The 25,724-nt window shown below is 42.7% G+C and overlaps 1 protein-coding gene across 3 annotated transcripts in view; it reads right to left on the bottom strand.

Annotated features, from left to right (window-relative positions):
• Nucleotides 1-25,724, bottom strand: part of PUDP (pseudouridine 5'-phosphatase) — a 343,821-nt gene that overhangs the window by 252,272 nt on the left and 65,825 nt on the right. For all 3 annotated transcript variants that reach the window (XM_064364540.1, XM_064364539.1, XM_012437567.2), the window contains exon 3: nucleotides 21,023-21,252. In XM_064364540.1, coding sequence (XP_064220610.1) covers nucleotides 21,023-21,252 — 230 coding nt within the window. The remainder of the gene's footprint in view (nucleotides 1-21,022; nucleotides 21,253-25,724) is intronic.

Raw genomic sequence — 25,724 nt, 5'->3', positions numbered from 1 at the left:
AAAAAACAAAAAAGTTAGCCAGGCATGGTGATTGATGCACGCCTGTAGTCCCAGCTACTCTGGAGGCTGAGACAGGAGAATCACTTGAACCCAGGAGGTGGAGGTTGCAGTGAGCCAACATTGTGCCACTGTACTCTAGCCTGGGCCACAGAGTGAGACTCCATCTCAAAAAAAAAAAAAGTGATATAATAAGCTTATGCCACAGAAGGGCCATCTGAAATACATCCACGTGAGTAAGTAAAACCCTCAGTGCTAAATGATTGAGGGGAAACCTAGAAGACAAGCCAAAATACTTGGTTTGGGTTTCCCAGCACAAGCCCCTTGCAAAGTTAACTATTTTAAAGGTCAAGAGTAAGTACAGCCTCTGATGTAAAACAGCCATGGGTGATCTCAGCCCAAAACAGCAATGGGATGCATGATGCCCCTGGCACCTAAAACCCTCTTCTTCCCCCTCTCATGTGGCCACTCTGCTAACAGCTGTCAGGAGACGCTTTTCCCCAACATTAGCTGAGCTTTTACACTTCATGTCTGCTAACAAGAATTCCATTTGATCAAGGTGGAATTTGAAAAAAGAATCTGAAGTTTCAAAAGCTAACAGAATAGTCAGCTAGAGGTGGTCGATGATGGAAACGTGGCAAGAAAACTCAACAGAACAGGAGTGGAGCAGAAGTGAGTGACTTACAGGAAAAGAGTGAGGTTGGCCTTCTAACATTAGGCATTGTTTGCACACAAATTTAAAGAAAGCCCCAGACACAGGACAAAGAGCAGATACCAAACATGAGTCCTGAAAAGAAACTCCCTGGTGCTGAGCCCAGATGGCATCTGCGCCATACAGCCTGCATGCAGGAAATGATCCTGGGTCATGCCACAGCATCTGGAATTTCAGGCTTTGTTTGCTTGCGTTTTTCCCCTAGAAGCAGTAGAATTATAAAGCAGAACAACTACTGTGTCCTGAAGCGCCTATTAAAAACATCCCAAAAGACTGACTGATTGATTGATTGATTGATTGACTGATTGATTTTGAGACATAGTCTGACTCTGTCACCCAGGCTAGAGTGCAATGGCAAGATCTAGGCTCACTGCAACCTCCACCTCCTGGATTCAAGCAATTCTCCTGCCTCAGCCACCCAAGTAGCTGGGATTACAGGTGTGCAAAACCATACCCAGCTAATTTTTTGTATTTTTAGTAGAGATGGGGTTTTGCCATGTTGGCCAGGCTACTCTTGAACTCTTGACCTCAATTTATCCACCTGCCTTGGCCTCCCAGAGTGTGACCCACTGCACCCGGCCCCAAAAGATTTTTATGTCATTTTTAGACTTCGTTACACCCAAAGATCTAATGCACTTGTAAATAGAACCACTCCTACAAGAAAAGTATCTGGTATCTAAAAGCCTAACCGTTTATACAATTTTCACAGCATGGGTGTCTATCTACTGAAAGTTAAGGATTTAAGAATAAATCCTTAAAAGCTACCTGGAATAACTGTGTCTGGTAATCACAGGACTTAAGCATCAAAAAAAGACAGAAAAATATAAGCCAAAATAATACAGCTTATATCTTGCACAAATAAAATTAAGGAGGAAGTATGTTTTTTATTTTCGAAGACAACAAATACCTCAATACAGTTTCCATCTGCCACACCCAGCTACAGCGAAAGGAAGTTCAGCCTGACTGAAGTTGGTCCTCATGCTTCTTTTTAAGCACCTCATTTTTTTACTTAGGGAGCAGCCCTTCCTGTCCCACCATGACTGATCGATTACAGTTGACCTTAAACTCATTCATAACACCACCCATACAGTGAAGCATGCATTTGTATGTTTGCACCTGTGGAAAGAAACCTTTCTCTCTAAGCCAAGAAACTTTAGCCTCTGCAAGTGGGGAGTGGAGGCAAACTTTCTTTGCATGGACTTGGTGGGTGGCTCCTTTGAAGGTGGTGGCCAGGGACAGGGAAGGTGGAAGTGCTCACGGCTCCCTTCTCTTTTCTACCAGGCCTCCTGCACCTTCAGTGAAGCTAGAGAACTGGGGCTTGGTCCAGGGATGGCACTGTCACCTGCACATGCTCCCGGCAGGCCTGCTGCCTCCTGAAATCTCCCTCCTTCACCCCACGTATCATCTCTGTCAGGACATGCACATGGATTTCTGTGTAGGCATGTATATTCTACATAATTTTAAATCATTTTGTGATTTTTTTTTTATAGTGTATTTAGTGGACCTTCTATGGCTGACTTACAGGACTTCAAGGAAGTATCTGGTCAAGAATATTCTTCACACAGCTTGTATAGAAGCCCACATATCGGCTGTAACTAGGCAGGGCCTGGTTTTCATGCACTTTCCCAGGATGAAATGGCAAATTGGGAGCACTGATAAATGTCTGCTAAATTAGCGAAAATGGTGAAGATGTCCTGGTACAGGATTTAGAGCCACAAAGGGGCCATGGAAAGTCAGTGCTAGGGAACAGACAAAGCAAATGCAGCGTCTCCTCTACTTAGGGCGAGGGAAGTTCAAAGGCAAGCTGGAAATCATGCAGTCACGTGGAAGACAAAACTCTTGAATAGAATCCAGGTCTGCAGAATCCAATGTTCTTTTCACTTTACCCAGCTAAAGGCTAAAATATATCTGATTTCCATCTCCAGGTGAGGAGATGAGATTAATTAAACTGTGGCTTGAGGGATTTAATTTAGAGAGCATGACATTTCCAGCTACAAGGGAGGTGAAGTACCTTGGCGGCTTATCACTTGGAGGTGCTAAACTTACTTCTCCAATGATGTTGAAGCACAGCAGCAACCTGGGAGACTGTCTCTGTCTGGGGGACTTTAAAGGTCCTTGAACTTTAATTTCTTAAAGACAAACATCATATAGCTTAAAAGTTCTGTTTTATAAGTAGGAAGTTACATGTAAGAGTATCTCTGTCTGACAGGAGCAGGGTTTAGTCCCTTCAGGCTACTGTAAGGAAATACCACAGATTGGGTGGTTTAAACCCCAGACAGGGATTTCCCACAGGTCTGGAGGCAGGTGGTATGAGATCCGGGTGCCAGTGTGGTCTGGGGAGAGCCTTCTTCATGGTTTACAAGTGGCTGCTTCACATTGTGCCCTCACACAGAGGGGAGAGAGAGAGGGAAGCCAGCTCTTTGGGGTCCATTTTATAAGGGCACTCATCCCATGACCCTCTCTTTATGACATAATTATCTTCTAAAGCCCCCCCCCTCCTAATGCATCACACTAGGGGAGAGGATTTCAGCATCTTAATGGGGGGAGGGAAACAGTTCAAACACAAGGGGAATGAATAAAAATGGATGGAATTAGAGGAAACCCTAAGAAGCACTAGGGAGCTGGATGATACTTAGGATGTCAAGGCTGATGGAGAAGCTGATTCTCTCGTTTCTGATGTAGTAGGTCTTGGGGCCACCATTTTGGTGGTGGGAAGGAGAGGTAGCTTTTGTGACAAGTTGGGTTTGAGGCCATCCTGGGACACCTAAGCGGAAGGCTTGGGGTCTCCATAGGCTGTGGCTGTGAGCTGCAGGTGTGGTCGGGTGTCATCAGAGCAGAGAAGCAGCTGATTAGATAGGAGGAGCACTGAGAAGGGACCTCGGCAGCCCTGGCATTTCTGTGCAATGAGCAGCTGCATGGATGCAGCTCTAGGTACAGTACGGACAGGAGGGGAACCCAGCAGGAGGCAGCGTCAGGAGCCAGGTTAGGGTTTTCAAGAGAACGAGAAGGGCCCGAGGCTTGTGATGCTCGCGCATTCCTCCCCAGCTCTCACTTCCCAGTGAGGCCTCCACCTTTGGCTCCTCCCGTGCTGCAAATCCCGATCCCTATGGCACTTACACACCATTTCTTCTCAGCAGCTGGGATCAACAGCACATCCCTTCAGGAAGCAGACAGAATGGCCACAGCAGGGAAGGAGTCAGCCTCTTTCCAATCCAGCACCCTGGGACCTCCTCTGGGCCTCAGGCAGAGCACTGCCAGTGCCTGCCTGGGATCACATTTTGTAACTGATTTTACCTTTTAAACCATGATGTGTCTATTTTAAATTATGTGCTTCAATGGAACTAGTGAGCTTTCTAAGTATTACTATATCATCTCTAAGGAATAAAGCTTTCCCTTTTGCTCAGTGAAATACAGCATTTGGAAGGAAGTCACTGAAGGGTACCTTCAGGGCTCCCAGAAAAAGTCCTGGGATTACACGGAAGCACAGAAAGAACATCTGACAGCAGCTGCCCACAACTATTCATCAAATATAAAGCCATGTATGATCTGAATCTCATCACCAAAACCAGGCTTTTTCCTAGTAGATTTTTTTCCTATGCATTAATTTAATTGTATCAAGTTCAATTTTCACATATTGAGACATCAAAACTTCAAGGAGGCCTTAAACTTTGTTGTTAATTGATTTTTGATTTGCAGTGCTATACTGAAGGTTTAAGTTCAATTTGACTTCATGTTGTTTGTCAGATAATGATCTCTAAATAAGTACTACAATGTTGTCACATTGGATACGTATACACTACTAGATGTTTGTTTAAACATGAAACTTTTAAGTAATGCTGTAAAAATGACTGCTGAGGTATGCACGTATTTCGTTATTAATACTTTTGTTTATATTATTATCAATCCATCTATCTGTCCATCTATCCCTATTTATCAATCTATTTATCCATCCCTCCTTTCCTCTCTCCCTTCCTTCATCCAACAATCCACCTACCCACATTCACCTACCTACTAGTAAGCTAGATGTGGTGCTGCATTCCCTTAAGTAATAGTGCTGATGCGATCAGTGTCCCTTGTCCACTGCAGAGCTGCTGTTTTACTGAATCAACAGTGCTCTGAAAATCAAACTATAAAACCATGACTGATATAAACATACTATAACAAAATACTCTAGAGTTACAAGGTAGGTAAATGAATGAACTGCAACCCTAAATTGATCCCTTCTCTATAGAGAAAAGCCATTGAAAAAAATTTAGGATTTAGCAACTTGGTTGGGGGATGGGCAGGAAAGCTTCCTAAAGAATTATCTCTGTGTCATTTTATTCATGGAAAGTACATGACAGGCACTCAGCATGCACATTAAAGTGTATGTATGTAAATTAAGTGGTGAGCAAAAGACTTCAAGATAGCTCAAAAAACTTCTCTAATTTCCTCTTTTAATAGTACAGATGCCATATCCACCAATCTGTCAGAAACCAGTGAAAAGTCCAGCAAGGCCTTCAAAGGTGCAGACTGTCTTAGAGTCAAAAACAAGTCACAAATTTCTAGATGGTCACTAGAACCATATATTGAAGAATGTGGAGAACAAACAAATGAATCTTCAGCAAATAACACTATTCCAGGTACCAGTCTTTAAATAATGCCCTCCCACTACTAGGAATCAATGATACCTAGCGCTTGGCAGATGGGACATGCTCGGTCACTATCAGCTATTATTATGACAATGGTGATCCATTCTGTAGATGTTATGAAAAATTTCCTATGAAGTTTAAAATTACTCAAGCTCGTGTTAGGACGGGGACTAGCACCTTATATTCCAGTGACTAAGCCACTAAATATCTCAATTACTAGCCAGGATATTGATAAATTGCAAATCAATGGCATTTGTTTCTTCCTGTTTTTTTTGAGATTCATCAGAAATGCATATTTATATTAAAAGCTAGGCTTTAATCGATAGCTATCAGCAATTCAAGCATGTTGGACATATTTTTAGGAAATTAACACCTACATAAAGTACTGTCTCGGGTAGGTGGAAGACAAAAAAACAGAGCAGACAGCTCTCCGGCCCCACTGGAGTTCATGGTCTCCAACGCAGGAGACACACACTGGGGAATCCCTGCTAATCCCAGCCCCCTGTGGGGAACCCTGTTTGAGGCACACTGTCCTCTGGAACATGGAGCAGGGACAAAAGTCCATTCACCAGGATTTGGAAGGTGGATTTGAAGGAGTAGGTTTAGGGAAGATGACTCAGGGATGACTGGTCAGAGACAAGCCATGAAAGACAGGCATAATCGCACCAGATGGATGTAGCCACTGGGAAATGGGAGGTATGTGTGGGGTGAGAATTGCAAGCAGAGGGAAGACCTTAGCAGAGATAGTTACTGGCTGCACTCCTGTGTGGAGAGGCTCGTTGGGATGAGATGGACACACAGACAAATAAACATTGTGCATGTACTGGGGGCAGACAGAAGGCCCCAAAAGGAAACTGGAAGTAGTGAGTGAGGGAGGGAGCAAGGGGCCAGGCTGAGAGATCTGTGCTTTACAGGGTGGGCAGGGAGGGAAGTCAGAGCAGAGCAACTGGTCATATCAGTGTTTTAGAAATATCAAAAAAGCAAAACTACTGATTTACCAAGAAACTCTTATCATTGTTAAAGGCAGTGCCCCCCTACCCTAAGAGTATTGTTTATGTCTAGTAAGGTTATTCAAGGGCATGACTGCTTAATTTTTGCTTTTGAAATCCAAGATACAACTCATTCACTGAAATACCTGGCTTACTGTCAAATGTTTCATTCCACAATGGTGGCTTAATACAGATCAGTTGGTTACATGCTACCTGCTATTAAGATGGCCTCATGCAAACTGTCATTGCTTGAAACTGCTGGTATGTGGAGATTGCACTGCCTCATGTACAAATGCACACAGAACTGGAGAAACCACTTAGCATTTACACTGGTACAACAACACCGTACAAATGAATTACAAAGCAGCCCTCAAGAGATGTCACACATGTGGTAACAAGTAGTCACTGCTGGCCTATCATTTCAGCAATTTATATTTTGTTTGATATATGTGTCTGTGTGTGTGAATCTAAAAAAGGAGAAAAAATTAATTGCATAGTGATCCATTTACCAGGAGTCATACTGAATAAAATGGAACAAAAACATCACAAACAGGTACAGCATGAAGATTTCTGTTGGGTTAATGGTCTTTGTAATTGCAGAGGAAAATGTTGTTACTATCACTTTTAGGCGTTCAATTCATTTTATCTGAAGGGGTTGGAAAAATACCAAGTAATTACTAACCATACTTGACTTTGAAATATGGATACACACCTACCCAGTTGATGTGGGGAGAAGAGCATGTAGGAGGTACCCTGTTTACTGTTTAGGGAGATGAAATCTCCCCTTTCACTCCTTAGCTATGGGAATACTAGATAATTATGTTTTTAAAATATAAACAAGTATAATATTGTTTGTTTGTTTAGTTTTGAGACAGGTCTCACTTTATCACCCAGGGTGGAGTACAGTGCTATAATCACAGCTCACTGCAGCCTTAACCTACCAGGTGATCTTCCCACCTCAGCCTCGAGAGTAGCTGGGACTACAGGCAAGCACCACCATGCCTGGTTAATTTCTTTTGTAGTTTTTGTAGAGATGGGGTTTTGCCCTTTGCCCAGGCTGGTCTTGAACTCCTGGGTTCTAGCATTCAGCCTACCTTGGCCTCGCTAAGTGCTGGGATTTCAGGCGTGAGCCACTGCGCCCAGCTAATATTCTTATATATGTATTCCTAAGCCTATGGACTATTGCATAGCCCACTTCTAAATGACAGCTGCAAAAATCTATGAATGGCTGTGTAATTCATCCCATAATCATGACGACTATTTATTATGGTCGTTATTTTGAGCATATATATAAGAAAAAAAAGTATGTATTCAACATTTCTCTTTATGTTGGGACATGCATTGGCACTTCCTTCTCATAAAAGGAATAGAAGGTGAAAAGAAGACTCTTACAAGATGGAAGAGCTCACTCTATGGTCATGGGGTCACTTATGGGACAAGTACAAAGATTAAAACCAGCACACACTGCCAAAAACTATCAGTCAAAGATAGGCAAGCTGTTGATCTGCATTTATTGGATGTCTATGGACAAATAAATAATGAGGGCATTCTACATTCCGAGGTCATGAGCAGCCCATATTCCCACTTGGGAACACAACCAGAAACAGTAGTTCCTAGTCATAGCATTGTTCAAGCATGGTTTCTTAGAATTAATACAGGGAGGTGGGGAAGAGGAAAGGAAGACATGGGGCTGAAGGGAAAGACTGCCCCCCTCCTCGCTCCTATTCAGGTATAAATCAGGTGGGAGATGTGCTTCCATGACCAGCTGGACACCGAGGCTGTGTCCCTGAGAGGTGTGCAGAGGGTCCCAGTTTGTATCAACCTCTCCTGAGTCATGCTGGAAGCTTCTTTCTAGAGAGTTGTGTTTGGAGAACAGCACACAGAGCCCCTTGACTCCTGGGCTTCTGGCATCTCCCAGACAACCTCCAACAGTATGTGATTAAACTACAGACATGCAGCTCAAATAATACATTGGATGAGCCACAGAAAGTGTCTTCTTTTCTACAGAAAACATATTTTCTTAACCCTTAGTCAGAATAAGCTAGGGCATTAGAATAAAAATGTACTTATTCAGTGAGCAATTTAATGGTTGGATGTTTTAAAGAAAACCAGTCCCTTCCCCATTTTTTTTTCCTTTCAACAGAATCAAAGATGCTGTTCTGCTAGTGCAAATTTCTTAGGAAAAGATAAATGTGTGAATAACAACATACCCTTCACAACACATGGCACTGGTCTCTGGAGGCTGACATTCTGCTGAATCAAATACTGAAGGGGGCAGCCTTGTCCACTTATGGTTCAACAAGGGTCCCTGTTGATGTGCAGAGCTCATCTCACTAGATGACCCTGCTTCCCCCAAGATCTGGCTGCCATTTCTTCAAAGCACACACACTCTGCTGGATTCCTTTGGCGCCGGCCTTTGGGCGGCTCCAGGCCAGCTCCTAAATCCTTGCCTGGTCACCTGGGAGGCTGGAGCCCATTTTCCAATGACCTTGCTAAATGAACTGCACATCTGCTTTTGCTGAAGAAACAGCCTTCTAAGGAGGCCAGAGGGAGGCAGCACTGGTAGCCCCATTCTGTGAAAAGTCTCCCTGAGCGTGGGCTCACAGCTGTGCCACTGCTTAGTTACCAGGTCTCTCAATTCCTATACAAGTCCTGCTCCGCAGGAAGACTTCCTGAGGCCTGCCGGCACAACATTCACAGGTACTGATGCCCACCCATCTCTACCGATGACTACCCAGAAAATTCTGCTCATAATGGAGGCTCCTTTGCTGTTCTCATGGCTATTCCCATTCTCCATGCCCACGGTTTTCAGTATGGGAGTCTTCAAGGCACGTTGAGGGGGCCCACACGGTCAAATCTCCACCCACAGTAATACTAAAGCACCGGTAACCTTATATGCTGTGTTGACAGTGCTATCTACAGTACAAATGCAATGTCGGCAGGAAAAACAGCCCACAACAGCTGGGGCCCGCATGCAGGAGGGCCAGAGGCAAAGCCTCGCTGACAGGCTGGGCGCTCTGCCCCTCTGGCAGGAAGAGGAAAGTGCAGCTCCGCCTGGGAATATCTGTGCTGAGTGATACACACTCTACTTTTATGAAGTCTAAGCCCTTGAGCTGGCTGTTTTTTTTAAGATGCCGTGAGACAATGAAAAAGGCCCCTAAAGCGCGTGTGCCGCGTGGGGAGGTGAGCCCCTGGTTACCAAGGAAATCACGTGCTCCCCCTACTCGCACTGCAGCAAGATCCCCACTTTATCATGGTGTTTCTTTCCTGGAGTATCATGTTTATTTGAAGGAATGACTGACAGGCAGCAGTGATGATTACTAAGATTTGGGCATCGGGCAGAACTTTTCTAGAAAATTTTCTCGAGAGGGCCACTTCAAGGCAAATAACTGTTGACAAAAATAACGTCTGAGTTTTCTAGAGAAATTGAGAATGTTGGAAATCGCGTATCTACCACCCCGAGCTTGACAACTTGCCACAATTTAGACCTACCTGATGAGATTGATGGCGACATGAACAGATGTGGGTTTTTGGTATTATTATAAGGAAATGTGTCAATATTTTGGAGATCTAATTTTTCAGCTACCCAGTATTTTCTGAATAAACAAATGCATGATGTTACACAATCATACATGGATATAAACTCCATTCAAAGTTTAAAATTGGGTAACAGATTTGAAGATAAACAAGGAGGAAAAGGTCACTGATAGGGCTTCAATTTCCACATAGCAACTAATTCTTAAGAAACTATCACTTGTTGAATTCTGGTGCAGTAAAACAGCTACACATAGAAATAGAGCTAAAGAAAGAAAAATAGTTAAAATTATCTTAAAAGACTATTAAAATATCCCTTCCTTTTCAAACTAGGTTCTGTATAAGGCCAGATTTCTAACAAATTCTTGACGCAAACCAAGGTATCCCAACGAACTGAATATACAGAATCAGAGAAGAGAATACAGTTGTCTTGAATTAAGAAAGACACTAAAGATATTTGCAAATATGTAAAAATAAAAAAATACCATCCTGGCATTTTTTTGTTTGTTTTGGAAATACAGCTATTCTTCTTAAAAATATTACTTATATTACCATGGAATGGGCTTATCATACTTATAGAATGAATAAATATTTTTAAAATATCAGTATTAATTTTTAAGCTGGTAAATATCAAGATATATAAGCCACATAAACAAAACCTCTTATGGATCCTAAATAACTTTTTAAAAAGTTTATTGACTTTTTTTTTTTTTTTGACAGGGTCTTACTCTGTCGCCCAGAATGTAGTGCAGTGGCATGAACACAGCTCACTGCAGCCTCGACCTCCTGGGCTCAGTGATCCTCCTGCATCTTGAGTAGCTGGGGCCATAGGCGTCCGCCACCACATCTGGCTAATTTATTTTTTATTTTTTATTTTTATAGAGACGGGGCCTCACTATGATGCCTGGGTTTGTGTTGATGTCCTGTGCTCAGGTAATCTTCTTGCCTCAGCCTCCCAAAGTGCTGGGATTACAGGCATGAGCCACTGTGCCCATACCCTCAATAATTGTTAAGAGCATAAAGGAATCCTGAGACCCTAAATGTTTGAGAACTGCTATTCTTCAAAGCTGGAAGAAAATGAGATGTCCTGGTTCCTTTAAATAAAAATCGTGGTACAGAATCTTTGCCAAGTTTTTATTTGAAAAGCATACTGTTCTGTGTACAAAAAAGATTGATTACTTATAAAGTGTGATGCACACACCTTCATACTGTACATGTATCAGCACGTACATGCCCGGATGTGCATGCTCATATGCAGATATGTGACTTAGAAAGTAAATGTCCTCTAAAATCCCACTCCTCAGAGATAACCACTGATAACAATTTGGTAATGCTTAAAATACATCTTTATGAAATACCTATATTTAGCTTCTACAGAAATGAAATCATCTGACACATATCACCCTGAGATTTATCACTTGAGGACAAGTCAAGGGCAGCTTTCAATGTCAGTGCTTAGAGATCTGACTTCATTCGTTCTATTTACAAATGCAGTAGTTATTCACTCAAAACTCTCGCTAAGGGATATTTAGGTTACTTCTTTTAACTGTCTGGAAGTGAGAATGGACGGACAACCATGAAGTACATTTCCCTGTGTGGCGGTGACTGCTGACGGCCCTCCTTGGTCCCGTGCCCAATCTCGCTGAATTCCTGTCTCAGGTATGCTTTTGCGTCTGGCTTCCATTTTGCTGTTGTATGTCGCTTTCACGGTTTGCTCCTTTTCTCTGCTGTAGCGTATGCTCCGCCCAAGGCCTCTGTCTATGTTTTATCCCCTTTCTAATATTGAGCACATTTATTTTAAAGTCTGAATCTGATAACTTGTGCTTTATCTAGAATCTGCTGTTTGTACTTTCTCTCTCTCTCTCTTTTTAATCATGTGGCCTCCTCTCTTGTAATGCCTGGTCATCGTTGCACTGGGACCATTCTGTTTCTGGCCACCCTCACTCCCGGGTATGGTTTGGGGTCACAGCCTGAGGCCTGGGGCTTAGCAGGGCCAATCTTCCCCTATTTGACACCAATTTTTAGTCTCCCAGCCTTGTGCTCTGAAAAGCTCAGTTAGGGTTGGGTGCGGTGGCTCATGCCTGTAATCCCAGCACTTTGGGAGGCTAAGGTGGGCCGACCACCTGAGGTGAGAAGTTCGAGACCAGCTTGGTCAACTTGGTGCTTTATTTAGACTCTGCTGATTGTACTTTTTCCCTCTCTCTTTTTAATCATGTGGTCTTCTCTCATCTAATGCCTGGTCATTGTTGTATGGGGACCATTCTGTTTCTGGCCACCTTCACTACTGGGCATGGTTTGGGGTCCTTGTGTGGCGGCGACTGCTGATGGCTCTCCTGGGTCCTGTGACCAATCTTGCTGAATTCCCATCTCAGGTATGCTTTTGTGTCTAGCTTCCACTGTGTTGTTGTATGTCGCACAGTGACAAAAATAAGCTGGGTGTGGTGGCATGTGCCTATAGTCCCAGCTACTTGGGAGTCTGAGGTGAGAGAATCACTTGAACCTGGGAGGTGGAGGCTGCAGTGAGCTGACATTATGCCTCTGCACTCCAGCCTGGACAACAGAGCGAGACTCTGTCTCCCCCAACAACAACAACAAAAAAAAAACAACTCAGGCTTCTCACTCTCATTAGCCACTTCTTCTGGGACAGCTCCAGGGGCAAAGTGTTGCACTGTTCCCTACCTACTGGGTAATCAGATCCCTTCAAAAAGAAGCTTTCAAGCTTTTGTCCGGTTTTTCTCACTGTTCTTAACAGGAGGGTTAGTGCAGCTTACTTAGGTCCTATCACCAGAAAAAGAACTTCTTGGTACAAATTGTACACATTAATATCTAATCTGAGTAGGATTCACCTTAGTGTTAGAAGTAAGCCAGAGCCCTTGGGGCTTATGTCCCCCTTTCCACTGGCAAGACAGCTACCCTGGTATTATTTCCTGAGTGATCCAGCTGTTTCACAACAATCTGAAATGCCCCCTTGATCTTTGCATAGACTCCCAGACAGAACAAGGCTCAATTCACTGCTTATTCTCACTGTTCTAGTCTGGGATTCGAGAATGTGTACACAAGCACTGTGGAGGCCAGATCAGGTAGGGAAGGTACAAGGTACAGGAAGGTACACCATGTTTGGGGATGGGAGAGTTCACAGGCTTTATTGCAAAGTAGCCCAGGCCAAACACTTTTCAAAAGCCAAACCATCAACTAAGGCAATGTTATGAAATGCAAGGTGGGGAGCCATACATACAAACAGCACTAGTGCTATTTACAGGTCACATGTTCTGTGTATTCAATAGACCATTCCCCATCAATTGTAGTGAAGAAAAACATTTCCCAAATTTGCCAATAATCTGTGGTACTACATTAAATGAGATGCTAAACATTTAGTAAGGTTTTAGCTCAAAACATCCAAATAATTATTAGTAATAATTACTAGTTAAAAGCTAAAAAATGCTTTGAAAATGGACACAATTGTAAGAGAGAACTGCTAATGCAGAACCAACTAACTTGATGCACTAGTGTATGATGGGATGGTGTCTGCAGTATATTTTTACTGGCTAGTTCTCTGAAACCTTGCTTTCAAAAAGACTCAGTGAGCACAATATCATTATCAAAAATGCACAGCCAATCACCAGCCAACCTAATGAAATGCTCCAAGTAGGGTAGTGGAATTTTTAGTAACAGTGGCTACTAACTCTTTTAAAAAGTGTTTCAAGGAAGTACAAGGCATGGATTTTTTTAAGGCATTTGAGTGACAGTCAAGGAATAAATATATATATATATATATATATATGTTTTAGAGCAGTGGTCCCCAGTGTTTTGGCACCAGGAACTTTCTTCACAGAAGACAGTTTTTCTTAGACCAGTAGCAGGTGAAAGGGGCTGGTTTAGGGATGAAACTGTTCCACCTCAGATCATCAGGCATTAGATTCTCATATGGGGCACACAACTCAGATCCCTTGCATGTACAGTTCACACTAGGGTTCATGCTCCTGTGAGAATCTAATGCTGCCTCTGATCTGACAGGAGGCAGAGCTCCAGTGATAATGCTGGCTCATTCGCTGCTCACTTCCTGCTGTGCGCCCTGGTTCCGAATGGGCTACGGACCAGTATTGGTCTGTGGCTAGGACACTGGGGACTCCTGTTTTAGAGAATGCAATAAAACATATATGGAGACTGCAATTTTTTAGTTTACAACATTGGCGAAGTTAAAGGGCCAAAACCAGCACTGCTATAAAGATTAAGCCATTAGATGCTTTTTGCTGGAAAGTATTTCCAGAGACATAAGCTTTTTCCATAACACATATCAATCACACACCACACACACACACACACACACACACACACATGCATACACACACACATAAAGTGCTGATTAAATGATGTCTTTCTACATTTTCCATTGTTATACAAGTATATGCCTTTAAAAGAGAAATCGTGGACCAGGGATTCATCCATCAGTATTTTCTCCACACAAAGCACAGAGTACAGTGCCATCCTGGAATTTCTCCAGTCAAGCATAAAGAAGATATGTGAAGGCAAGACATATGAAGAGTAATTATGAGAGGACAGAAGTTCATTCTGTTCTGAGATTTGCTGTTTTTCTCTAGCATTAAGTGAAATTATTTCTTCACTTCTCTGCATTTGACAGAGTGCAGAAGGGCTTCATGCCTCTAATTTCTGTTTTCCCAGAGACCCTGGTGCCTCAAGTACGGCTCAGCTCTGGCATAATTCTGCAGAACAGGACAGGGGCCCATGTGCATGCAACCTGTGTCAAGGTCTCTGCACGGCTGTGAACCTGAAATCAACACTGCAATGCCCCCAAGTTCCCCAAGAATCCTGAGCAGCTCTCCATCAGAGGAGGACAGATTCTGCTGTCAACTGTAAGCCCTAGAAACCAGTGTAGAGGAACGCAGGTGGCTGTGGGTCTACCAAGAAGTCAGAACACTCCCTATGCTGCGACCTGGGCAAAGCACACTCCAGCTCCTATCAAAGCTGATGATGCACCCAAGGGGAGGGGGAGAGCCAGAAGGTGAAAAAGCCTCCTCGTCAATATCGCTGCAGCTGTAGTGGCAGGAGATGGAGACAGGGATCACGAGAATACGTGTCAAGGTTTGTGAAATAACAATACAGAAGAGAAATGCCTTCTGCATTTGCGGGGAAAACTACAGGAAAAGAAAAAGAAGGTGATATGGTTTGGCTCTGTCCCTACCCAAATCTCATCTTGAATTGTAGCTCCGATGATGTTGTGGGAGGGAACCGGTGGAAGGTAATGGAATTGCGGGCGGTTTGGTGGGGGCGGTGGGGGGGTGGTTGGAGGGGCAGGCAGGTCTTTCTCATGCTATTCTCCTGATAGTGAATAAGTCTCATGAACTGTGATGGTATTATAAGGGAAAGATTCCCTGCATGTGAAGACATGACTTGCTGCTCCTTGCCTTCCATCATGATTATGAGGCCTCCCTAGTCATGTGGAACTGTGAGTCCATTAACCCTCTTTCCTGTATATATTACCCAGTCTTGGGTATGTCTTTATTAGAAGGATGAAAACAGACTAATGTAGACTAATGTAGAAAGCCACACTATAGCTGGGACTGTAGGGTTTCTTTGCCAAGAGTTTTTAGGAACTGAAAATGAAAGAGCAAGAAATTACTAAATTCTAGTTAAATAAGAAACGACATTGGCTACTATTAAAACTAAATGACAGTGTGCGCTCCTAAATCACTCGGCATTCCTGGAATCCTGCAATGTGATAAAATGGCACCTACACGAAAGGTTCAGTAAAAGTCTATAAATGTTCATTGAGTCCCTTGATGTGAATCTGTTTCTTTACCTAGAGGATGAGTGACTGGATTCTGTGTCTAGTGGCTTGCTCTGTCACCCAGGCTGGAGTGCAGTGGCACAATCTCGGCTCACTGCAACCTCTGCCTCCTAGATTCAAGTGGTTCTCCTGCCTCAGCCTCCTGAGTAGCTGGGATTACAGGGGTGCACCAACATAAGCTAATTTTTGTATTTTTAGTAGAGACGAAGTTTCGCCATGTTGGTCAGGCAGGTTTCAAACTTCCGACCTCAAGTGATCCACCCGCCCTGGCCTCCCAAAGTGCTGGAATTACAGGCATGAGCCACCATACTCGGCCCAAATATTAACTTTAAATTCGACATAAGTAGTATACAGCTATTTGTTTTCCATTATTCTCGGAAGAAAAGAAGTTCCAGTTATGGAGGTCAGCTCACACTGACAGCCTGCCTACTCCTGTCTTCATTCTTTTGGGACATGTGCAATGTACGATAAGGATAAGGATAAGTCAAGATGAAACTTTGGGTGAGTTTCACATGCAGTTACAGGTATTAGAAAAATACATATATTTTTAACTAGGTGCATCTTTTTTTTTTTTAAATCTAGGGAAGAGTTGCAGAGATGCAAAAAGTTCTTTAAATTTGGTACAAGTTAATATGAAAATATACTCAGTGACAATTTTCTTAATTTTACTTTCTCCTAAGCCTCCTATAAGTTTTGTCATTGCTTATTTTTTTCTAATTGAACTATAAGTTCCCTGAAGGAAATCACATTGGAATCACACCTAACACTTCCTCCTCCCTTACTGCCTATTTCTAATTTGTCATCCAGTACTCCACTGAGCTCTAAAACACAGACATGGCCAATGTGTCCTTCTAAGAACTTCCAGTGAGCTCAAATGCCTATTACACCACGTATAAACTTCTGCTTGGTTTCCAAAACCCTCACAATTGATTCTGTGTTGCCTACACTCCTGTTGGACTTGTCCTGTTCGGCACTAATCCTATCCTCTGTTCTTTATCTGTAAAAACGGTGAGCATTTATCTCAGGGCCTGTGTCATCCTCAGTTCCCCTTTGATGTTCTAATTTGTGCCTGAGTGAACTTTGGTCTGCTTGTCACATGAGGCAGGGCTGCCCCCTACAACACTGCACTGTAAAGATGGTCCAGCATATAGCAGAGTTGACAGAATTTCACAGAACACCCATATCACTACGTCACCCAGACTGTACTCTCTCTTTTTTCTTTCTTTTGAGACAGAGCCTCGCTCTGCCGCCCAGGCTGGAGGGCAGTGGCATGATCTCGGCTCACTGCAACTTCCACCTCCCAGGCTCACGTGATTCTCCCACCTCAGACTCCTGAGTAACTGAGACTACAGGCATGCACTACCACACCTGGCAAATTTATCATCATCATTATTATTCTTTTTTGTAGAGACAGTCTTTCACTATGTTTCCCAGGCTGGTCTTGAACTCCTGAGTTCAAGTGATCCTCCCACCTTGGCCTCCCAAAGTGCTGGGATTACAGGCATGAACCACCGCCTGTAAGACTGTACTCTTAACAAGGTGACAGCATAACAGTTTGGGGTGTGAGTAGAAATGTCTAAAGGCTGGTGAAATGAGCCCACTCTACCTATTTATGTGGACTTAGCCCTTATTCATTAAGAAATATGCAGGTTTCCAGGAAAAAGAGTAGTATCTACCATGTACCTTGTTTACCAATTGTGAATATGATCTCACAACTTCCATCCTGGTATTAAAAAAAAAAAAGACAGATACCAAATATACACAAAACTTAGGCTGGTGAAATAAGCCTACTCTACCTATTTATGCAGTTTAACATGTATAACTTTCTTGAAACCAGAAAAACAAAAACAAAGATAATTTTTTTAAACCCTGAAATTCAGCTCCTAAAACAACATTAACACGAACAAGAAAACTAAAACATGCAAAGTAGTGATGGCTAGGCTGTCAAAAATAGATTTCCAGCTGGGCACGGTAGCTCACTCCTATAATCCCAGCACTTTGGGAGGCCGAGGTGGGCAGATCACCTGAGGTCAGGAGTTTGATACCAGCCTGGCCAACATGGGGAAACCCCATCTCTATTAAAAATCCAAAAATTAGCTGGGTGTGGTGGTGGGCGCCTATAATCCCAGCTACTCGGGAGGCTGAAACAGAAGAACAGCTTAAACCCAGGAGGCAGAGGCTGCAGTCAGCCGAGATCGCACGACTGCACTACAGCCTAGGCAACAGAGCAAGATTCTGTCTCAATAAAAAAAAAATTGATATCTGATTTCTGGTTTTACTTGTAATAAATATCAACCCTAGAAGTGATATGTAAGCAATGCCATCATTTTTGTTTCAGAACAAAGACAGCGTTTTTGTGGCTGGGAACAGAGAGCCCTGGGGTGCCTCCCAGCTTGGTCTCTCCAGTACCCACTAGCCAGTGAGAGTGCTCACACTTGCAAGTCTCAGGACCTGACATTTAGCACATGGAGGCCCTCTACTCACTGGGTCTCTGAGCTTCAGGGGATGTGTTGGCAGAGGCGGCACCCTGCCTAGCACACAGTGGGCAGATGCTTTCACTCAGTGAGTGCTCATTAGCCTGAAGGTGGGTTCTGGGGGGCTTCTGAAGGTGGCCTCATGTTTCCTTTACTTTTTTTTAGAACAAAATAATGATACATGAATAACTTAGAAAATATTCTCAGTGAAAACTTGATTCTTTAATGTCAGTTCTGTTGGACACTTACTCCTAGCAAGATGGGAATTAAACATAATTAATAACCCTTTGATCCTACCTGTTTTTGACTACTTTCCTATGACTACTACTACTACACCTAATTAACCTGGTGACACCTACAGCATAATAAATTCCCTAAGGCAGTTCTCTAAGAGATTCAGAAATCTCTTCAATGACTGCTAATTTAATGGAATGCCCTTGAACTCTGGAGGCATGCTGCCCCTGTGAGCTCACACCTACACTGCGGCCAAGAGGAAGCAGCAGGGCCTGACTGCAGAACTCCAACATCGTCCGCAAGCCCCTTCACGACTGCCTCCTGTATTCCCGAGACAAACACCAAGTACACAGCCAGGGCTGTTTCCCCGACAGGAGCTTGGGAAAATCTTCGTTTAGTACTATGATATGCACCTCACAGGAGGAAAAGCCAAATGCATCACTGTCTCTAATTAAGTAAGAAGCATGATAGAGAAGGTTTCATTTCTGCAAGATAAATACATCTGTAAGTAAATGTGGATTAATAATAAGGATAACATTTAGAACTTTCTAAGAGCTAAATGACTTGTAAAATATGCAACTGCTCATTTTTCTTTGAGAAGTCTAAAACAAACATTGTCAATGAGAACATCAAGATGTTAAAACACAGTTCATTCCATGGATCTCTTTCTGCAGGGTACCTTGTGAGAGAAATTCCTCCTCATGAGGGCCCTCGCTTTGTGGGTTTCACCATAACTGGTCCCATGCAGTGGCAGCATGTGGTTTTCACACACGTTTTACTTCCATATACATTTTAAAACATGGCTAACTTTTTGTGGAGACAGGGTCTGGCTATGTTGCCCTGGCTGGTCTCAAACTCCTGGGCTCAAGCATCCTCCTACCTCAGGATCCCAAAGTGCTGGAATTACAGGTGTGAGCTGCCACTCCCGGCTATGCATGGTGGTGTGTGCCTGTGGTCCCAGCTACTCGGGAGGCAGAGGCAGAAGGATTGCTAAAGCCCAGGAGTTGGAAGCTGCAATGAGCTATGATTGTGCTACCAGCACCTATGGCCTGGACAACAAATGGGGACCCTATATGAAAAACAAAACAAAACGAAACAAACCCAAAACCAAAAAAACCCACATGGAAACACCATGTTTCCATTAACACAGTGCCTTGCAAAACAAGGACTGCCTGTACTTGAAATTCAGTTTAATTGCCTTAGCTACAGGAACAGCTCATGTTAAAAAGGCAAATATTTTACCTTGTCTTTATCAGTTTGTAAATACAGAGCTGAATACAAGTGCCAACATACTCTGATCGATTCTGGGACATGGTGTGTGGAGTGCAGCACCTTCACTTTTCTACTGAGCAACAACTCGGGTTAAACAACAACAGAAAAATGGTGTTTCTGGGAGCAAGGCTTTATAGCCTGAAGCTATGAGATAATTCTTTCATAAGGGGGAAATTCTTAGGACAAATAAACATGTTTCAGTGGAATTTATAACCGGATGCCAAGCATGCAAACATATACATGTCCAGACACAGACGCAGATACATGTTCCCACTGGGACCTGTTCCAGCTGCACCTGGAGGCTCAGCCTTGACTCTGACTTATTAGCTGGGAGGTCTCAGGTACGTCCACGTCAAGCAATTGCAGTCAAACTGAATTCAATAATGAGACTTAAATCAAGAATGAGATTTAAATCAGCCCAGGTATGTGTGTTGCTAAGAAAGCCCCCACTGTCTTTCAATGACTGTTTATACCTATGGCATCATAAAAATTATATACCTGGTTTTTGTCCCCACTTCATGACACAGAGCTCCTAAAACACTTGGAATATCTGAATCATTAATAAGCTGTTTTCAACCTATTGAGGTGCCTTTAGTGGGCCCAGGATAGCTTTAGGAGACAGGGTCTGGACATCAGAAAGACCAAATACGTGATTAGCAGATTGGATCCGAGCGTGATGGCTCACGCCTGTAATCTCAGCACTTCAGGAGGCTGAGGCAAGTGGATCACCTGACACCAGGAGTTTGAGATCAGCCTGGCCAACATGATAAGACCCTGTCTCTACTAAAAATACAAAAATTAGCCAGGCGTGATGGCGCATGCCTGTAATCCCAGCGACTTGGTAGGGTAAGGCAGGAGAATCGCTTGTACCCAAGAGATAGAGGTTGCAGTGAGCTGAGATTACACCACTGCACTCCAGCCTGGGCAACAAAACAAGACTCCATCTCAAAACAAACAAACAAAAAAGACTGGAACTTTCTGCCCTTCCCCTCATCTCCAGGGAGGGCACAGTGGCTAAACTGAGTTCAATGAGCAATGGTCAGTTGTAAGCCCCACATCATTAAAACCTCTGCTTCCCTGGAAAATGTCTGAATAGGCCTTGTTCTGGCACTGTAAGCCTCTTAGACTATCCCTGAGACCCAGTGGATTCTGGCTGAGTCTCACTGGCCTGGTGACTTAGGTGTGGCTGTGACTTCTCACAAAATCTTCCAGCCAGGTCATCTCCCTGCCCACATATCCAAGTTCCAGGGAGCACTACAAAGTGGCCTTCAACAGCACATACCACAACCTTTCACATTTAGCAAACACGACATGGATATGATTTGGTGGAACATGGTTGTGGAACATGGCCCATCTCACCAGCACCTGCTTACCTTCTCCATAGGAGGAGGGGGAGAGAACCTCCTGGCACAAGCTAGGAAGATGTCAGGGTCTGGCTTGCCACGCTGCACTTCAGGGTCGTCTCCCAGCACAATGTGAGAAAACAAGCTGAAGAACTCCTTGTGCTGGCTTGTCTTCATCTCGAACGACGCAGACCCTGAGCTGGTGGCCAGGGCAAAGGGGATGCCGTGTTTCCGCAGGTGGACGATAAGTTTCTCAGCCCCTGGGGAGGAGGAGGGAAGGACTGTGGTTAGGGGTGAGGCCTCCACCACAAGGCCGTCTTCCAAGGACGGTCTCTTCAGCTGTGTGGCAGCACACTCTCAGGCTTCATCTTCTGAGGAATTTCTGACCTAGGACAGGTTGTCTAAAAGGGGTTGTCAGCTCCAAAACATCCCTGCTCAACGTAAAACAAACCAAAAAATCAAAAAAGCTATTGGGGGCTGAGCGATGGCATTTCCCAAAGGAACAGAAGGGGAGCACTCTGGAAGGCACTGCTGCTTTGTCTGCTGGGCCTCTTTATGAAATGTGGACAAGGGCAGGGGGCAGGCCCGGACATGATTGGACCTGGGATCTGGGCAGGCCACCAGGGAAGGCGCCACACAGCAGGGCATCACGAACCATACTTTTTTCCCAAAGCAGTCAATACACAAGGGTTATGCTTTTGGTGTTTTCTGCAAAAATGCTGTATTCTACAAAAAACATTTAATCATTCTTCACCCTGCTGAGGTGAGGAAATCACACAACGGCTTCCACTAGATGCTGAAGAAGGCTGCGGCTGGCTGAGGGATGGCTGCAGTGCTACTTAACAAGGGATCAGGGGACAAAAGAAAGCTGCTGAACACAGCTGATCAACAGCAACATGCCATATCAAAATAGCATCCTCACGCTGTCATTAGCCATATGGACTAACCACAGCGACCACATGGGTTCAGGGAGGTCGTCACAGAGCCAATTATGAAAGGAGTAGTTATCAGAAAGGGTAAATAACACCAGGAGTCCTTACCACCTTTAACTTATGCTAACTAGCACAACAGGAACATCATCGAAATCCACACAAGGTATGACGGTTTGTCTAAAATTGTATTTTATTTTTGAGACAGGGTCTCTCTCTGTCACCCAGGCTGGAGTGCAATGGCCGATCTTGGCTCACTGCAACCTCCACCTCCCAGTTTAAAGCGATTCTCCTGCCTCAGCCTCCGGAGTAGCTAGGACTAGAGGCGCACGCTACCACACCCTGACCTAGGACAGGTTGTTTAGTAGAGATGAGGTTTCACCATGTTGGCCAGGCTGGTCTCAAACTTAGCCTCAGGTGATCCGCCCACCTCAGCCTCTCAAAGTGCTGGGATTACAGGCATGAGCCACTGTGCCTGGCCTAAAATTGTATTTTAAATCATCGTGTAATCATGTCTATTTTAATAATATTATGAAGTAATATCCCTACTTTGTCAACTATTACACAGAAGAATCAACGTAGTCATTTCTTCCAAACACCTAAAGTCATTCATGGTAAGGTAACAGATAGATATCTGGAGCACCTGACCCCCTACAGATTTTTAAAAGGAAGGCATGGACAGATTGTAATGTAGTGCCAGGACAAAGTTAAATAAAGCAAATGAAATCAAGCAAACTCTAGCATCCCATTGGGTATAGAATTTATAGTGTCTAACATTCAATCAAAAATTACCATGCCATGAGGAAGAAAATACCACTGAAAACCAGGAGGGAAAAAAAAATGTTGTCTATAGAAACCTACTTTAAATGTAACTACACAGATAGATTGAAAAATAAAAGGATAGAAAACTACATACCACATGACTATTGCTCAAAAGAGAGCCACGTTACTTACACTGATAACAAATAAGCCTTTAGAACAATGAATATCATCAGGGATAAACAGGAACATTTCATAATGACAAATAGGTCAGTTCATCAATAAAACACAATTCTAAATGTGTAAACATCAAATAGCAGAGCTTCACAATGTATAAAGCAAAAACTAACAGAACTGAATGGAGAAACACAAACGTAGAAGGAAGTTTAAAACTCCTCTATCAGTGATTGATAGAACAAGTAGACAGAAAAGAAGTAAGGATACAGCAGACTTTAGAACCACTGCCAAGCAACCTGACATAATTGACGTTTATGTAATACTTCTCTCAACAACAGCAGAAACCACATTATTTTTAAGTGCACATAGAACATTCAACAATAAAGATCCTATTATAAACGATAAAACAATCTCAAAAATTATAAAATACTTAAAATCATACAGAATACCTTCTCTAACAATGATAGAATTAAAATAGACATTAATAATAGAAAGGAATGTGGAAAATCACAAATATTTGGATGTTACACTTCTATGTAAGACACAGGTCAAAGATGAAATCACAAAGGGAAACTAGGCAATATATTTTAGAGAACCAAAAACTATCAAAATTTCTGGGATGTGGCCAAAACATTGTTTAGAGGAAAATTGATGGCATTAGGTGATATGTTAAATAATAAAATAAGTGATCTAAGTTGTCACATTTAAAACCTGAAAGAAAGAAGTTCAATGATTTAGAACATAAAGGAAAAGAGAAAATTAAGCCCAAAACAAATAAAAGGAAGGAGATAATAAAAATGAGAGAGAAAATTAATGAAATATTTGAAAGGAGAATACAGAAAACTAAATCAAAAGCGAGTTCTTTGAGAAGACCTATTAAATTAGTAGACTCCTAGCTAAACTGATCAAAACAATCAAGAAGATCCAAATATACCAACCTTAGCAGGGAAAGAGGGGCCAACACTACAGATCCCAACATCAATAAAATGATAAAAGCTTAATTATTATAGGAGTAAATGACAACACACTTGACCACTTAGATGAAATCAGATAATTCTTTGAAAAATAGAAAACTCCCTCAAGAAGACATGAATAACCAGAATAGCCTTCTGTCAATGAAAGAAAGTGAATTTGTAGTTAAAAACCTTCCCACATCTTGGATTAGATGGCCTCACTGGTAAATTTACTAACTTCCCAAGAAAAAAAAGAATGCCAATTCTAAACAGACTTATCAGGAAATAGGAGGAAACACCTCTCAACTCATTTGACATCAGCACTCCCTTATCCCAAAACCAGACAAAAGCCAGACAAGAAAACTACAGATCTCATGAATACATACACACCTCCACACATAAAAACAATATTCAACCAATGTAGTATTCCACATGAAGAGCTTCTACAGAACTTCAATCCATTAGTTAAAAATATTAAAATGTCACACTATTTCATTAGTTTGCAACAACCACTTATTATTATCACAGAAGACTACATTTATTAATTAGCTAAATTTCAATTTAAACCTTAATCTAACTGGTGCATGACATAAAAGAAAGGCTCTAATTTATTTTAAAAGAGCCAATCATGTGTGGTAGTGCATCCTATAAGCCCAGTTACTTGGGAGGCTGAGGCAGGAGAATCGCTTGAACCCACAAAGTGGAGGGTGCAGTGAGCTGACATGGCGCCAATGCACTCCAGCCTGGGCAACAGAGCCAGAGTCCATCTCAAAAACAACAACAAAAAAATTAGCCAATCATGAACTTTTGTCTGGATATATATAGTGATTAAAGTTGAGTATTAAAATGATCTGAATTTGAAACAAGATTTTCAAATTACCATATCATACAATTTTAAACCAATATTTAAAAAAAGAACGGAGCACATTTAAACACATGGCTCTCTGTAAAACACACTGTATAAAGAAAATATTGTTAAAGTACTTTGGTGCTATTAATTTAAAAAACTTAAATATAGATTATTTTATTATTATTATTGTTTTGAGACAGGGTCTTGCTCTGTGATCCAGGCTAGAGTAGAGTCGAGCAATCATAGCAGCCTTAACCTCCTGGGCTCAAATGATCCTCCAGTCTGAGCCTCCCGAATAGCTGGGACTACAGGTGCATGCCACCATGCCTGGTAAATTTTTTTGTTTTGTAGAGACAGGGTCTCCCTATGTTGCCTAAGCTGGTCTTGAATTTCTGCTTCAAGCAATCCCCTTGCCTTGGCCTCTCAAAGCCCTGGGCTTACAGGGGTGAGTTTATCCTTGTAGCTGTGAATTATTATCTCTATTGCTGTGAATTATTTCTAAGGTACCAGCTGTAAAAGTGCAGTACATAAACAAATGCACATCAACGTGCTTGGTCTGGAATGCAGCTCAATATTCTTACTGATGGAGAATGAATCAAAAATGTTTCTGGATGAGTGCTTTACACCACCACAGCATATCAAGATCTTCAAAATGCTTGGGACTCGTATGAAGATGAAACTCTAGACAAGACTCTGACCACAGTTAGAGACTACAGGACATCTGGCAATTATATGTTCTCTTTGGGTCTCAATTTTATCATCTATCAAAGAGCAATGATTAACGTTCCTCATGGAGTTAATTCACAAGAAGCACAATGCCTGGAAAATGATATGGGTGATGAAGCCCCAGATAAATGTTAGACAGTGTCATCAGATAAAGCTCCAGTGTACAGTCAGGAACCAAGGATCCTAATCTCCTGATTCACAGCTGCCTGATGCCTTCACAAAGTTTTGCATCTTTTAAAGACTGCACACAACCTTTTTCTTACACAGTGGCTTTCCCTGAGAAGTAAAAGACTAAAAAACATAAATGGAGCTCTGTCCCAGGGAGAAGTTGGTTAATT

This window comes from Aotus nancymaae, unplaced genomic scaffold (genome assembly GCF_030222135.1).
Source record: "Aotus nancymaae isolate 86718 unplaced genomic scaffold, 86718_ANA_hifiasm-v0.15.2.pri h1tg000058l, whole genome shotgun sequence".
NCBI lineage: Eukaryota > Metazoa > Chordata > Mammalia > Primates > Aotidae > Aotus > Aotus nancymaae.
Note: the sequence above shows the minus strand (reverse complement) of the source record. Positions and strands in the feature narration are given on the sequence as shown.